The 11,636-nt window shown below is 69.7% G+C and overlaps 4 protein-coding genes across 6 annotated transcripts; 3 read left to right on the top strand and 1 right to left on the bottom strand.

Moving 5' to 3' along the window:
- Positions 1–1,035: 1,035 nt before the first annotated feature.
- Positions 1,036–4,084, bottom strand: CSNK2B (casein kinase 2 beta). Of its 2 annotated transcripts, none has more exons than XM_062598547.1 (7): positions 4,065–4,084; positions 3,226–3,308; positions 3,044–3,146; positions 2,389–2,504; positions 2,217–2,292; positions 1,467–1,656; positions 1,036–1,376 (listed from the first exon to the last, which is right to left on the bottom strand). In XM_062598547.1, exons 2-7 carry the CDS (start codon positions 3,295–3,297, stop codon positions 1,286–1,288), a joined length of 648 nt encoding a protein of 215 aa, XP_062454531.1. In that variant the 5' UTR covers positions 3,298–3,308; positions 4,065–4,084; the 3' UTR covers positions 1,036–1,285. The 2 variants fall into 2 exon arrangements, with proteins under 2 accessions (XP_062454531.1, XP_062454532.1); XM_062598548.1 differs by lacking the exon at positions 4,065–4,084 and adding an exon at positions 3,520–3,628.
- Positions 4,085–4,329: 245 nt separating this feature from the next.
- Positions 4,330–5,929, top strand: GPANK1 (G-patch domain and ankyrin repeats 1). 2 transcript variants are annotated; one of them, XM_062598544.1, is made up of 3 exons: positions 4,330–4,382; positions 4,629–5,317; positions 5,398–5,929. In XM_062598544.1, exons 2-3 carry the CDS (start codon positions 4,662–4,664, stop codon positions 5,843–5,845), a joined length of 1,104 nt encoding a protein of 367 aa, XP_062454528.1. In that variant the 5' UTR covers positions 4,330–4,382; positions 4,629–4,661; the 3' UTR covers positions 5,846–5,929. The 2 variants fall into 2 exon arrangements, with proteins under 2 accessions (XP_062454528.1, XP_062454529.1); XM_062598545.1 differs by having other exon boundaries at positions 4,332–4,382; positions 4,647–5,317.
- A 675-nt stretch (positions 5,930–6,604) lies between these two features.
- NFKBIL1 (NFKB inhibitor like 1) lies at positions 6,605–7,967 on the top strand. Its single transcript, XM_062598546.1, has 4 exons — positions 6,605–6,694; positions 6,786–6,835; positions 6,928–7,021; positions 7,360–7,967. The coding sequence occupies exons 1-4, from the start codon at positions 6,649–6,651 to the stop codon at positions 7,926–7,928; spliced, it is 759 nt and encodes a 252-aa protein (XP_062454530.1). The 5' UTR covers positions 6,605–6,648; the 3' UTR covers positions 7,929–7,967.
- A 629-nt stretch (positions 7,968–8,596) lies between these two features.
- Positions 8,597–10,899, top strand: LOC134152846 (tumor necrosis factor-like). The gene is made up of 4 exons (XM_062598538.1): positions 8,597–8,602; positions 9,468–9,501; positions 9,756–9,815; positions 10,412–10,899. Exons 1-4 carry the CDS (start codon positions 8,597–8,599, stop codon positions 10,897–10,899), a joined length of 588 nt encoding a protein of 195 aa, XP_062454522.1.
- Positions 10,900–11,636: the final 737 nt, after the last annotated feature.

Raw genomic sequence — 11,636 nt, 5'->3', positions numbered from 1 at the left:
GCACGGTGGTTGCGCCAGCGATCCAGAGGCCAGGGCCCCCACCCCAGGGGCCCAGGCGTCCGAGGCTGAGCCACCCCCCCAGCTACACCCGGGAGCCACGAGAGGGGCAGAGCCTCGACCCAGGCATGGCTGAGGGCCCAAGTGTCCAGGCGCCCACCCCACCCCACCCTCCTCCCACCCAGAGGACCCAGCTGTCTGGGGGTCCCCATCCTGCCCCACCCAACCCCCGGGGACCCTGGTGTCCCTGTCCCCTCCCACACGCCCCCAGGCATCCCGCTCCCCCCCCCCGGACCCAGGTGTCCGTGTGCCCCCCCGGGGACCCAGGCGGGCCCCGCTCACCCGCCCGGGCAAGCAGCAGCAGCAGCAGCAGGGGCAGGAAGAGCCGCAGGGCCATGCTGGGGCGCAGGGACGGGCTCGGCCTCGTGTCCCTCGTCCCGGCGCTGCTGCTGCTCTATAAGAGCAGGTGCGGCCACAGGGCCACGCCCCAGCCCGGACGCCTGGGCCCCCTGGGGCAGTGCTGCCCCCATCCCAGGTTGCCCTGTGGGGGGTATAACCATGGCAATCCAAACAGCAGCCCCAGGAACACCCCTGGTGGGGGGGCGTTGCCAGGGAAGTGGGTGCCCGGACGCCTGGGCCCTGGGGCAGGGGTCTGCAAGGCAGGGCAGGAAGCACCAGGGCCCGGACGCCTGGGCCTGTTCCAGGCCCCCGGGGAGATTCCCCGGCTTTTGTGCGCTGGGAGGGGAGAGCAAACACGGCTAATCCGGGCCAGGCCGGGCCGGGCGCGCCGCTGCCTGGAGACAGCCCTGGGGCCCAGGCGTCCGGGCACCCCCCTCACGCCTGGGACCCAGGCATCCCGGCACTCCATGGGGAGAGAGGGTGTGCCCGGCCCCCGTCAGGACATGCGCGCAGACTCGCGTGCGTGGCTGCGGCCACAGCGGCCCCCTCCCTTCCTGCTGCCCCAGGGCCACTCTTTGCACCTAATTTGGTGCGTTTTAGCGAAAACTGGGAAAAAACAACAACAACAACAAAAACGCATCACGTTGGGGCTGTGTTTTTCCGATTTTTTGTTTCATTTTGTAGTTTAAGTTTGAGAAAAATCAACCAAAAACAGATTAATTTAAACGTCATGTGGGATTGGGAGAAGGCCTCAGACCTGCCCCGAGGTGGGGGACCCGGCCCAAAAGACGCGACAGGAAAAGAAAGGGCAGATGAGGCAGGAGCGATTCCTTGTGCTTGGGGGAGAAGGGCAGGCAGAGGAGGGACCCAGGTGTCCAGGCCGGTGGGCTCAGCGGATAGTTTTCACCGGGCTCTTGAAGTTGCTGGCGGCCTGGAGCTGCAGCTGGTACGCCATGGGGTGGATCTTGAAACCATACAGCCTGGAAAGGCGAGAGCAGAGTGTTGGGAGGCACCGGGATGTCAGTAGGTTCCAGACTGAACGCCGCCGAGGGCGAGGGGCCAGCGCTCACCTGGGCACGAACTGGTTGGCGGGCCGCTTCGGCCGGTACTCGGGGTGCACCATGAAGAGCATGTGGGGGAAGCCGGTGCCGAAGTAGGCGCCGTCAGTGTGGTGGTGCCGCGAGGACTTGGGCGTGTAGACGTCCATGCACTTGGGGCAGTAGAGCTTCACCATCGCCTCCCCGGGGATGTCCGAGAGCCCTGTGCCGTGGGGGCCTCAGGGGGGCCCAGACATCCGGGCCCCTCCGCCCCCCCAGAGAGAGCCCTGGCGTCCAGGCACCCTCCACTCCCCGATGCCCGCTGACACGGGGCCCAGGCGTCCGGGCCATCCCAAAGCCCCTGCAGCATCCAGCCCCTGCTCCCACCACGGGGCCCAGGCATCCAGCTCCCTCCCCCACCATGGGGCCCAGGCGTCCGGGCCATCCCAAAGCCCCGGCAGCATCCAGCCCCCCCTCCCACCACGGGGCCCAGGCATCCAGCTCCCTCCCCCACTGTGGGGCCCAGGCGTCCGGGCCATCCCGAACCCACCCGCAGCATCCAGCCTCCCTGTAGACCCAGGCATTTCACCCCCGCCATAAGGTCCAGGCATCCAGGCTGTCCCGAAGCCCCTGCAGCACCCAGCCCCCCTTCCCACCGCAGGGCCCAGGCATCCAGCTCCCTCCCCCACTGTGGGGCCCAGGCGTCCGGGCCATCCCAAAGCCCCTGCAGCATCCAGCCCCACCTCCCACCGCAGGGCCCAGGCATCCGGGCCCCGCCCCTACCGATGGGCAGCATGGGCTGGTTCTCGCAGTAGACACGGGGGCAGTAGCCAAAGTCACCCTGCTGGTACTTCTCCAGCTGGAAGGGCGAGAGGGGCCGTGAGAGGGACGCGGAGGGGGGGCACGGTGCCGCCTCGCCGGGCCCCGGGGCAGCATGGGCCAGCGGAGGACCCACCATCTGGGCGATGCCACGGTTGGTGAGGATGTAGCGCGCGTGGATGAGGCCATAGAGCATCTCAGCTGCCTGCTCGATGAGGTCGCTCTGGTTGGGGTTGTCCTCCAGCTCCTCATCTGCGCATGGGGGGTCAGCAGGGCCCAGGTGTCCAGCCTCCTCAGCCAGACCTCCTTGAGGAGACGCTGAGCCCCCCAGAGACCCCCACAAAGGCTCCAAGCCCCACACAGTCCCCCCAGAGCCCCTGCTACCCTGAGCCCCATCAGAGACCTCCAAGCCCCTGCCCTGACCCCTATTGCTGCCACCCCCCCAAGAGACCCCTGCTTGGGATATCAATGGGCCCCCCAGACCCCTTCCTAGACTGCATAGCCCCCTGCAGCACCCCTCACAAACCTCCAAGCACCTGAAGGAGCCCCTAGCACCCCCTAGAGCCACAGGTCACCACTAGGACCATCTTGCCCCTCCCCCTACAGTCCCCCAGGACCCATCACAGACCCCCAACCCTTCCCCAAGCTCTCAAGGATCCTCACAGCCCCTGTTACTTTTCTACAACCCCCACCCCCGCAGCAACTGCCCTGGGACCTATCAGGGACCCTCAAGCCCCTCTGCCCCCCCCCCCCCCAGCCCCATAGGGACGCTCACAGACTGCCCCCAGCACCTGGCTCCAGGTCGAGTATCATGTCGAGTGCCTGGCGGTAGTGCGGCACTTGCTCGTTGAGCCCCGTCAGGTTGAACTTGTCCTGGATGTAGTCCTCATCCACCTGCAGCGGGGGCGGCGTGAGAACCCAGATGTCTGGGCGCCCCCAGAGGGGACCCAGGCATCCGGGTGGCCCCACTCACCTCGCAGAAGAACTCGTTGCCGCGGAGGCCGCAGAACCAGGAGATCCACGAAACCTCCTCGGAGCTGCTCATGGTCCCGGAGTCTGGGGGAGGCGGTGGGTGAGGCCGGGGCGACCCCCCAGGGGCCCAGGCGACCGGAGCCCTTCATCCCCTCACGGCCCTGGTGTCCGGCCCCTTCACTCCCCCACCCCGGGGGCCAAGGCGACCGGGGCCCTCGACCTCGTCAGGGTCCCAGGCGTCCGGGGCCCTCACTCCTCCCCTCCCCCCTCGGAGCCCAGGCGTCCGGGTCCTCACCGCAGCTCTCAGGGGGCGAACAAGGGGCCGCGCAGCGCCAACCTTCCCCACAGCAAGGCCGCCCTGCGCCGCCCCGCCCCACGCATGCGCGCCGCGGAGGCCGCCGGGAGCTGGAGTCCGCGTCCACCCGAGAGGCTCCCTGGCGCCGGCCAATCGCGGGCCACCGCTTGCCCACAGTTCCCGGCGGCCCCCGCGCGGGTGCAGCAGAGTGGGAGAATGCGCCCCCACCACGTGATGCGGTGGGCACACTGCGGCTGCGCGACCGCCACGTGGGCGTGGCAGGAGGCACGCCGGGAGTTGTAGTCCTGCGCCTCCCCTCCGGCACGGGCGTTAATGGCGCGGCGGGGCGCGGAGAACTACAACCGCGCGGGGGGGGCCGTTACACCCCGCGGAGCACGGCGGGAGGGGCGGGGCCTGCGCGAAAGCGGGCGTGGCTTAGCCCACAACCGTAAAAGGGGGGGGTTTCTGCAAGGGGGCGGCCTTAACGCCGCCGTTACCATGGCCACGGGGCGGGGCCTCGCACATCCCGCCCCGCCCCGCGTTACCGTCGTTGTAGCCGAGAGTGGTCCAGCGGCGGCCGGGCCGGGGCCGCGCCCGCGGCTCCCGCTGACACATGGTCCCGGGGCGCCTCCCGGGGCGGGCGGCGGCGCCGCGCGGGGGGTTCTGGGGGCAGCGCCAACGGCGCAAACGGCCGCTGGGCGGCGCGCGAGCGCGCGCATGCGCGTGAGGGGCGGCGGGGCGCGCATGCGCGGAGGGCGGGCCGTGTGCATGCGCCTTCCGCACCGCGCCCCGCACCGCCCCCACTGTGGTGCGCATGCGCGCCAGGGAACGGTGGCCTGGCGTTCTGTTCTGCCGTCTCTATGGTGAGTTGTGGGGCTGGCGGGGGGGGGCGGCCTGCCCCGACGTGGGGCTGTTGCGCCCGGGGGGCTGCCCCATCGCCCCTCCCCCCCGGGGGGCTGCCCCATCGCCCCTCCTCCCAAGGTTTATACCCCCTGCTGGAGACCTGCCCCACACCCCTGACCCTGGCCTGTCACCCCCCAGCACCAGGCACTGCCCCCAAACCTCCCAGGACGCTGCCCTACATCTCCCCCCACCCCATCCTGACGCAGACTCTGCCCCCGCCTCAGCACTGAGCCACTGCCATGGCCCAGCTCATCACCTTCACCCGCGCCCGGGACGAGACCGACTGCTGGAAAGATGGACACCTCCGGAAGCGCCCTGCTGCCCCCGAGCAGCCCAACAGCTGGGCCGGCGACGAGGCCCGGCGCTTCTACGAGAGCCTCCTGGCTGGGGAGGAGGGGGCCAGTGCCCCCGAGCCCCCTGTGGCCCCCTCCGAGCCCCCTGTGGCCCCCTCCGAGCAGCCTCCCACCTCCTCCGAGCCATCTGTGGCCTCCTCCAAGCTGCCTGTGGCCGCCTCCAAGCCACCTCTGACACCCTCCAAGCCGCCTCCAAGCTGCCGCAAGCCCCCGACGGCCCCGCCAGGCCCCACCGACACCCGCCGGGGCAATGCGCTGCTGAAGGCGGCTCAGGACGGCGACCTGCGGACCTTGCGACGGCTGCTGGAGAAGGAAGGCTGCGACATCAACTACCGGGATGGCTTCTCTTGGACGGCACTGATGTGTGCGGCTCGTGCGGGACGGGTGGCCACCGTGCGCTACCTCCTGCGCCGTGGGGCTGCCCAGGCGAGCATCTGCGAGGCCGGGGGCCGCGATGCCGCTGGCCTGGCCGAGGATGCCGGCCACCATGGGCTGGCGCGGCTGCTACGCGAGTGGCAGCCGGAGCCTCGCGAGGTGCCGCGGTGAGTTGGTGCTCAGGCGGTGGCAGCGGGGCTGGGTGAGTGCCCGCAGCCACACCTGACCCCTCCTCTCCCTGACGCAGGCCGGCCCCAGAAGAGCAGCGCTTCTGCAGCGTCTGCGGGACGCACTATGCCGAGGAGAGCGCAGCACAGCACGAGCGCTCCACTGCCCACCTCTTCAGCCGGGGCGATGCGCCGCCGCCTGCCCGCTACCACATCCCCGAGACCAACATTGGCTTCCGGCTCCTCGTCAAGGGCGGCTGGGACAGCCGCGCCGGGCTGGGCCCCACCGGCGACGGGCGCCGCTTCCCTGTCCAGACCCTGCTCAAGCGGGACCACAAGGGCCTGGGCTGCCCCAGCGGCCTCCGGCCCCGCGTCACCCACTTCGAGGCCTGCGATGCCACCGCCGTGGCCGAGCCACCCCAGCCGCGGGCCGAGCGGGCTGGGGCAGCAGGGAAGCGCCAGGCCCAGCGTCAGGAGGCTGCCGCCCGGGCCTGGGAGCGCGACCTCCGCGCCTACATGGGCCGCTGAGCACCAGCCGTCCGGGCCTGCCCCAGCCCCGCGTGTGCTGGCAGCGAAACTGGGGCAAAACCTGGCCTTTGCGTGCTGGGCAACGCAGTCGGTGCTGCCCAGGCCTCTGGAGCTGCTCGTTGTGGCGCTGCTGGTGAGTCCAATCCGCAATGTAAACCTGGTGCAATGCGATGTTGGGGTCCCCAGCACCGCTTCGGGCCCCCAACTTGCTCCCAGCCTGGGGCCGGCCCTCCACGACCCCCATTGGTCCTCCCCGTAGGCCCCTTGTTCACCCGTCGTTCCCTCTGTTTTTTCCCCGTTGGTTACCCATTGATTCGTGCTCATCTGCATTTACCGCACTGACACTGTTGGTGCTAATGATACCTGTTGATCCCCATTCACCTCACTGATCCCCATTCATGCCATTGGTCCTCACTGATCCTCTTTCATGCCATTGATCCCTATCGGTCGCCATTCATGCCATTGGTCGCCATTGATCCCCATTCGTGCCATTGACCCTTGCTCATCTCATTGATACCTACTCGCCTCCGTTTGTCTCCATTGACCCGTGCTCATCCCCGTTCATGCCATTGATCCCCACTCACCCCACGGCCCCCCACTGATGCCCCGTTCACCCCGGAGATCCACTCCCTGCTCCCCCCGCCCGGCCCCGTCCGCCCCCGTCGACTCCCTTCTCCCCCGCGCGGGTCCCTCCCAGCCGCCAGGCGGCGCCGTCCTGCGCCCCTTCCCGCCAGCGATGTCACTTCCGCCCTTGCCTGTCGCCCCTTCCGCCCCCTCCAGGGCTGCTTCCGCCCGGGGCCGCCATGGGCTCCCGCCGGCGGCGCCGGGCCCCCGGCGAGGGGCGCCGCGGTGAGGCGCTCCCCCACCCGGACGCCTGGGCCCCCCTGCCCCTCTCTCCGGGGGCCCAGGCGTCCAGGTGACCTTTCCCCTTTGTCCCCAGGAGAGGAGGAGCCCCCCGCGCCCCCGCGCTGCCGCCACCCGGAGCCGGAGGTGCGAGGGGGGGCAGGATGAGGGAGCCGCTTGGGGGGGCAGGGGCCGAGGAAGCCCCGCAGCTGCCCCACGGCTGCCACTGCTGCCCCCAGGTCCCCCCGGAGCCCCCCAGCCTAGACAGCGGCTGGCACCAGCGGCTGCTCCAGGAGTGGGAGGACGAGTGCGGTGAGCCCCAGTGCTACCAAGGTACAGCTGCCGCACAGCAGGCCCACGGTGGGGTCGCGCGCTGCCCTATGGCAGGCTCAAAGCTGACGCAAGACGAGCACATGCACAGCCCCACAGCTGCCCCATTGCCACACATGCAGCCCCAAACACTGCCCCTTGGCAGCCCCATGGTGGGCCCATACGCTGCCTTAGAGCAGCCCCACCCCCTCCCTCAGCCACGGGGCCACTGTGTCCATTCTTATGGCCTAGGTGAGACTCCCTGGCTCACAGTGGAGCTGCTGGAGGACACTCCCTACCCCATAGAGCCCTGCTCCCCGTGCCATGGGGCCAGCTCAGCCCTCTTCTCTCCCCCTGCACAGAGGACTTCGACGTACCAGAGCCGGAGCCCTACGATGCCTGGGCTGACCGCATCGCGGAGGAGCACCACCGCAAACGGAGCCGCTGGGGCGGCCTCAGTGCCTCCAGGGGCCCCCTGAAATCAGCACGCGGCCCCTCGCCCTGGCACCATGAGGCTGAATCCCAGCTCTACTGGCAGCGCCAGCACGAGAAGGAGGAGCAGGTGCAGCAAGCCCGGGCCCAGCGCGCTGGGAGAGGGCCTAAAACCAGTGCCAGTGCCAGAGAGCCCCTCAACAACCAGGAGCCCTCCGAAGCCGGCACACTGCTCCGCTACGACGACATCCCCTGGCCCTGCACGGGCGGGGGGCCCGAGGCCATGGCGGCAGCGGCACTGGCGGCTGTTCCGGCCCCCCCTGCCGGCGCCCCTGGGCCCTACCGGCGCCTGCTGCGGCAGCAACGGGCCCGCTGGCACCCCGACCGCTTCGCCCAGCACTGGGGGAGCCGCCTGCACCCCCGGGACCGCCAGCGGGTCCTGGCCACCGTCACCGCCCTTTCGCAGGCCCTTAACCGCCGGGCTGACGCTGCCAAGTGACACGCGGGGCAATAAATGGGGCATCTCTCCCCAGCACCCGTGGCGACTTCTCTGGTGGTTCGTGTGCGGGCCGGGTACTGTGGGGTGCCGAGATTGGAGGCGGGGGGGGGGCACAAGCTGAGTTTCAGGGCGGATGCGCCGGTTTCCGCAGGGAAGAGGCACCAGAGCTGACGAAACCTCCTGTCCCAGCTTTGCCCGAACCCGAGCCGTTACGCACCGAAACAAAGGCGCCAACTTCTGCTTTCTCCGGCAGGTTTCCTCCTGCCGCGATTCTCCCCCGTCCCCGCAGGCCACATCCGGCCCTGGGGCTTTTCCTGCCACAGCCCCAACCGCGAGCAAACAGCACCAGGGGCAGACAAGCTGCCCCCGGAGTAATTAACGGTTGTCAATAAATAATGAGGCTGTGAGGGGTGCGTCATGGTTCGGGGGTAATTAGCGGTTGGCAGCTTTGTTAGCTCCTGTTTCCCTTGGGGTGATGCAGCCTGGAGGAGCTGGGAGGACCACCCAGTTGGCGGTGGGGTGGAGAGAGTGCCTCAGGGAGGACCCCAGCGTGGGGAGTGGGATGAGGGGTTCTGGAGGACCATAGAGTTGAGCGAAGAGGGGACAGAGGGTTTGTGGGATGACCATAGAGTTGAGTATAGAGTAGGCAGAGAACTGCTGATAAGACCATGGAGGTGGGCATAGGGAGGACAGAGGGTCCCTGGAGGACCACTGGGTTGGGGGGGAGGGGCAGGACGCCTGGGTCCCCAGGGGCGGGGGCAGGGCCCGCCCGGATGCCTGGGCTCCCCCTGGCCTGTCTGGCGGCTCCCCCTGGGCCGGGGAGATTTGCATCGGCGGACGCCCAGGCGTCTGGGCGGGAGCCGGCGCCGCACCCCCAGCCGCTCGCACGCGCGTGTGCGCAGGCGGGGGCCAGTGGGCGCCGGGGGGCCGGCGCGCGGGGCGGGAAGGGGAAGTGGGGAAAGCCCGGGCGGGGGCGGCGGGGCCATAAAGGCGCCGGGCGCACGAGGCGGCAGCACCGTGGAGCCATGGCCGGGGCCGCCGCAGCGAGCCGCCCCCCGTGCGCCGTCCTGTCCCCGGCCCCGGGCATCGCTGCCCGCGGCCCGGCCCGGCCCCGGGCGACGTCCTGCCGGGGCCCCGCCGCCGCCACCGCGCTGCTGCTGCTGCTGCTGCTGCTGCCGCTCGGCGCCGCTGCCCTGCTCCGCCTGCGGGCGCCGCCGGCCCAGGTACGCCGGGACGTCCGTCTGTCCGTCTGTGCTTCCAGCCATCTGGGCATCAACTGTATGGGCATCCATCTGTCCTTCTCCCTGTCCATCTGCCTGTCCGTCCTTCCAGCTGTCCCTCTGTCTCTCTATGCGCCGTTTGTCTGTCCGTGTCCCTCTGTGTCCATCTGTGTCTGCCTGTCTGTGTTTAAGCCACGTCCGTCAGTGTCCAGACGCCCCGTCTGTCTCCGTCCGTGTCCAACCGTCCTGTCCACATCTCTCTGTCCCCGTCTGTGTCTGTCCGTCCCGTCCGTCTCTGACCTGTGCCCTCCTTCCCCAGGATCCCACGGAGATGCCAGTCCCGGCACCGCTTGGTGAGTGCTGCCCCGCCGCGTCCCCAGTCCCCTCATTCTCCCTCGTCCCCCGTCCTCGCAGGGGCCCCCGGGGCTCCGCAGCGCGGCAGCGTTTGGGGCCGCCGCAGACCCCCCAGCCCAGGACGGCCCCTTTGCCTTGCCGCGGCCGCCGGCCCGCGTCCCCGGTGTCCGCCCCGTCCCTCTGGTTCCCCTGTCCCTGCTGTCCCTCCTGCCGTGCCCGGGCTGACGCCCCCCCGTCCCTGCTGTCCCCGCAGCCGCGGAGCCGCTGGCTATGGAGCTGCAGCGTGGGGACAAGCCGGCGGCACACGTCGTGGGTGAGTGGGGACGGGGATGGGGGGACACAGGAGGACATGGGGGACATGGGGGGACATGAGGGATCATGGGGACATGGAGGGACTTGGAGGGACATGGGGGCACATGGAGGAATGTGGAGGGACGTGAGGGGACCCAGGAGGACATGGAGGGACTTGGGGGGACATGGAGGGATGTGGGGGACAGGGGGGGACATGGAGGGACTTGGGGGGACATGAGGGGACATGGGGGACACTGGGGGACATGGAGGAATGTGGAGGGACACGGGGGGACCCAGGGGGACATGGAGGGACTTGGGGGACACTGGGGGACATGGAGGAATGTGGAGGGACATGGAGGGACTTGGGGGGACATGAGGGGACATGGGGGACACTGGGGGACATGGAGGAATGTGGAGGGACATGGGGGGACCCAGGGGGACATGGAGGGACTTGGGGGACACTGGGGGACATGGAGGAATGTGGAGGGACATGGAGGGACTTGGGGGGACATGAGGGGACATGAGGGGACACGGGGGGACGTGGGGGGACACGAGCGGACATGGGGGACGCGGGGGGACGTGGGGACGCGGCCCAGCGCTGAGCGCAGCCCTCCGCAGCGTCGTCGTCGTCGTCGGGGGGGCTGGTGTGGGACGACCGCGTGGCCCCGTCGCTGGTGCGCAACGGCGTCCGCCTGCGGGGCAACAAGCTGGTGGTGCCGCGCGACGGCCTCTACTTCGTCTACGCCGCCGCCGCCTTCGCGGGCGCCCGCTGCCCGCCGCCGCCCGCCGCCGCCCGCCCGCTGCGCCTCTCCGTCTCCCGCTTCTCCGAGGAGTACCCGCGCGACGTGCCGCTGCTCACCGCCGTCCGCTCCGTCTGCCCCGGTGGCCCCGGGCGGCGGCGGCGGCGGCGGCGCCGCGGCGGGGACGACGACGACGACGGCGACGGTGACGGCGACGGGCGGCAGCTCTGGTTCGAGTCGCTCTACCAGGGCGCCGTGTTCCAGCTGCGCCGCGGCGACCAGCTGGCCGCCACCACCACGGCCGAGCGCTTCCTCGACCTGCACGGCGGCGGGCAGGCCTACTTCGGCGTCGTCGGCGTCGACTGAGCCGCCGGGGACACGGGGCCCGGGGGCACAGGCAGGGACGGGGGGACTGGGGGACGTGGGGAGAGCCGCCGGGGACACGGGGAACGTGGGGACATGGGGGACATGAGGACAGACAGGGACCCGGGGGACATGATTACACGGGGACAACAAAGACTTGGAGAAAGAGGGACACGGGGACAGACAGGACCTGGGGACAGGTAAGGACCTAGGGATGGAGAAACACGATGGCGGACAAGACACGGGGACAGAGGAACATGGGGACATCAGGACGAAGGGGACGTGGAGAGGCGCAAGGACGCAGGGACAGGGGACATGGGGACAGGCATGATGGGGGGACGTAGAGGAGGGGACAGAGGAACAGGCGAGGCCGGGGGCCGGGGGCACTTGGGGACTGGCAGGGCCACGCGGCGGCGGCTGGGGGGACCTGCGGCTCCGCGCCCCTTTCGTTATTGCTGTTATTAACCGTAATTATCGCTGCGGGGGGGGGGGGGGGACGCATCCGCGGCGTTTCTATTTATTTGCCTATTTATGTATTTATGGGGCCTCCAGCGCCGGGGCCCGGCTATACCGTGTATAGTGGCGCCCGGACGCCAGGGCCCGCAGCAGCTGGGCTCAGCCCTGTTTCGCCCTTGTTTTACGTTAAAACGGGCGGCTCTCATGGGGCCCTTGCAGAGAGGACAAATGCCTCCTGTTTTGTAGAATTTTATTTATTTACCGCCTGTGGTTATTTATTGCGG

The sequence above is a fragment of the Rhea pennata genome, chromosome 34 (genome assembly GCF_028389875.1).
Source record: "Rhea pennata isolate bPtePen1 chromosome 34, bPtePen1.pri, whole genome shotgun sequence".
Lineage (NCBI taxonomy): Eukaryota > Metazoa > Chordata > Aves > Rheiformes > Rheidae > Rhea > Rhea pennata.
The sequence above is the reverse complement of the archived record's forward strand: the minus strand, read 5'-3'. Positions and strand labels throughout refer to the sequence as shown.

Excerpts from the sequence above, each read along its gene's own strand:
- NFKBIL1 (XM_062598546.1), top strand. The coding sequence starts at position 6,649 with ATGGGCTCCCGCCGGCGGCGCCGGGCCCCCGGCGAGGGGCGCCGCG. Across the intron at positions 6,836-6,927 it reads GCCGCCACCCGGAGCCGGAG|GTCCCCCCGGAGCCCCCCAG; the intron begins GTGCGAGGGGGG and ends TGCTGCCCCCAG. Across the intron at positions 7,022-7,359 it reads TGAGCCCCAGTGCTACCAAG|AGGACTTCGACGTACCAGAG; the intron begins GTACAGCTGCCG and ends CCCCCTGCACAG.
- CSNK2B (XM_062598547.1), bottom strand. The coding sequence starts at position 3,297 with ATGAGCAGCTCCGAGGAGGTTTCGTGGATCTCCTGGTTCTGCGGCCTC. Across the intron at positions 2,505-3,043 it reads GATACTCGACCTGGAGCCAG|ATGAGGAGCTGGAGGACAAC; the intron begins GTGCTGGGGGCA and ends CCCCATGCGCAG. Across the intron at positions 1,657-2,216 it reads CCAGCCCATGCTGCCCATCG|GGCTCTCGGACATCCCCGGG; the intron begins GTAGGGGCGGGG and ends CCCACGGCACAG.
- LOC134152846 (XM_062598538.1), top strand. Across the intron at positions 9,502-9,755 it reads GCCAGTCCCGGCACCGCTTG|CCGCGGAGCCGCTGGCTATG; the intron begins GTGAGTGCTGCC and ends CTGTCCCCGCAG. Across the intron at positions 9,816-10,411 it reads GCCGGCGGCACACGTCGTGG|CGTCGTCGTCGTCGTCGGGG; the intron begins GTGAGTGGGGAC and ends AGCCCTCCGCAG.
- GPANK1 (XM_062598544.1), top strand. The coding sequence starts at position 4,662 with ATGGCCCAGCTCATCACCTTCACCCGCGCCCGGGACGAGACCGACTGC. Across the intron at positions 5,318-5,397 it reads GAGCCTCGCGAGGTGCCGCG|GCCGGCCCCAGAAGAGCAGC; the intron begins GTGAGTTGGTGC and ends TCCCTGACGCAG.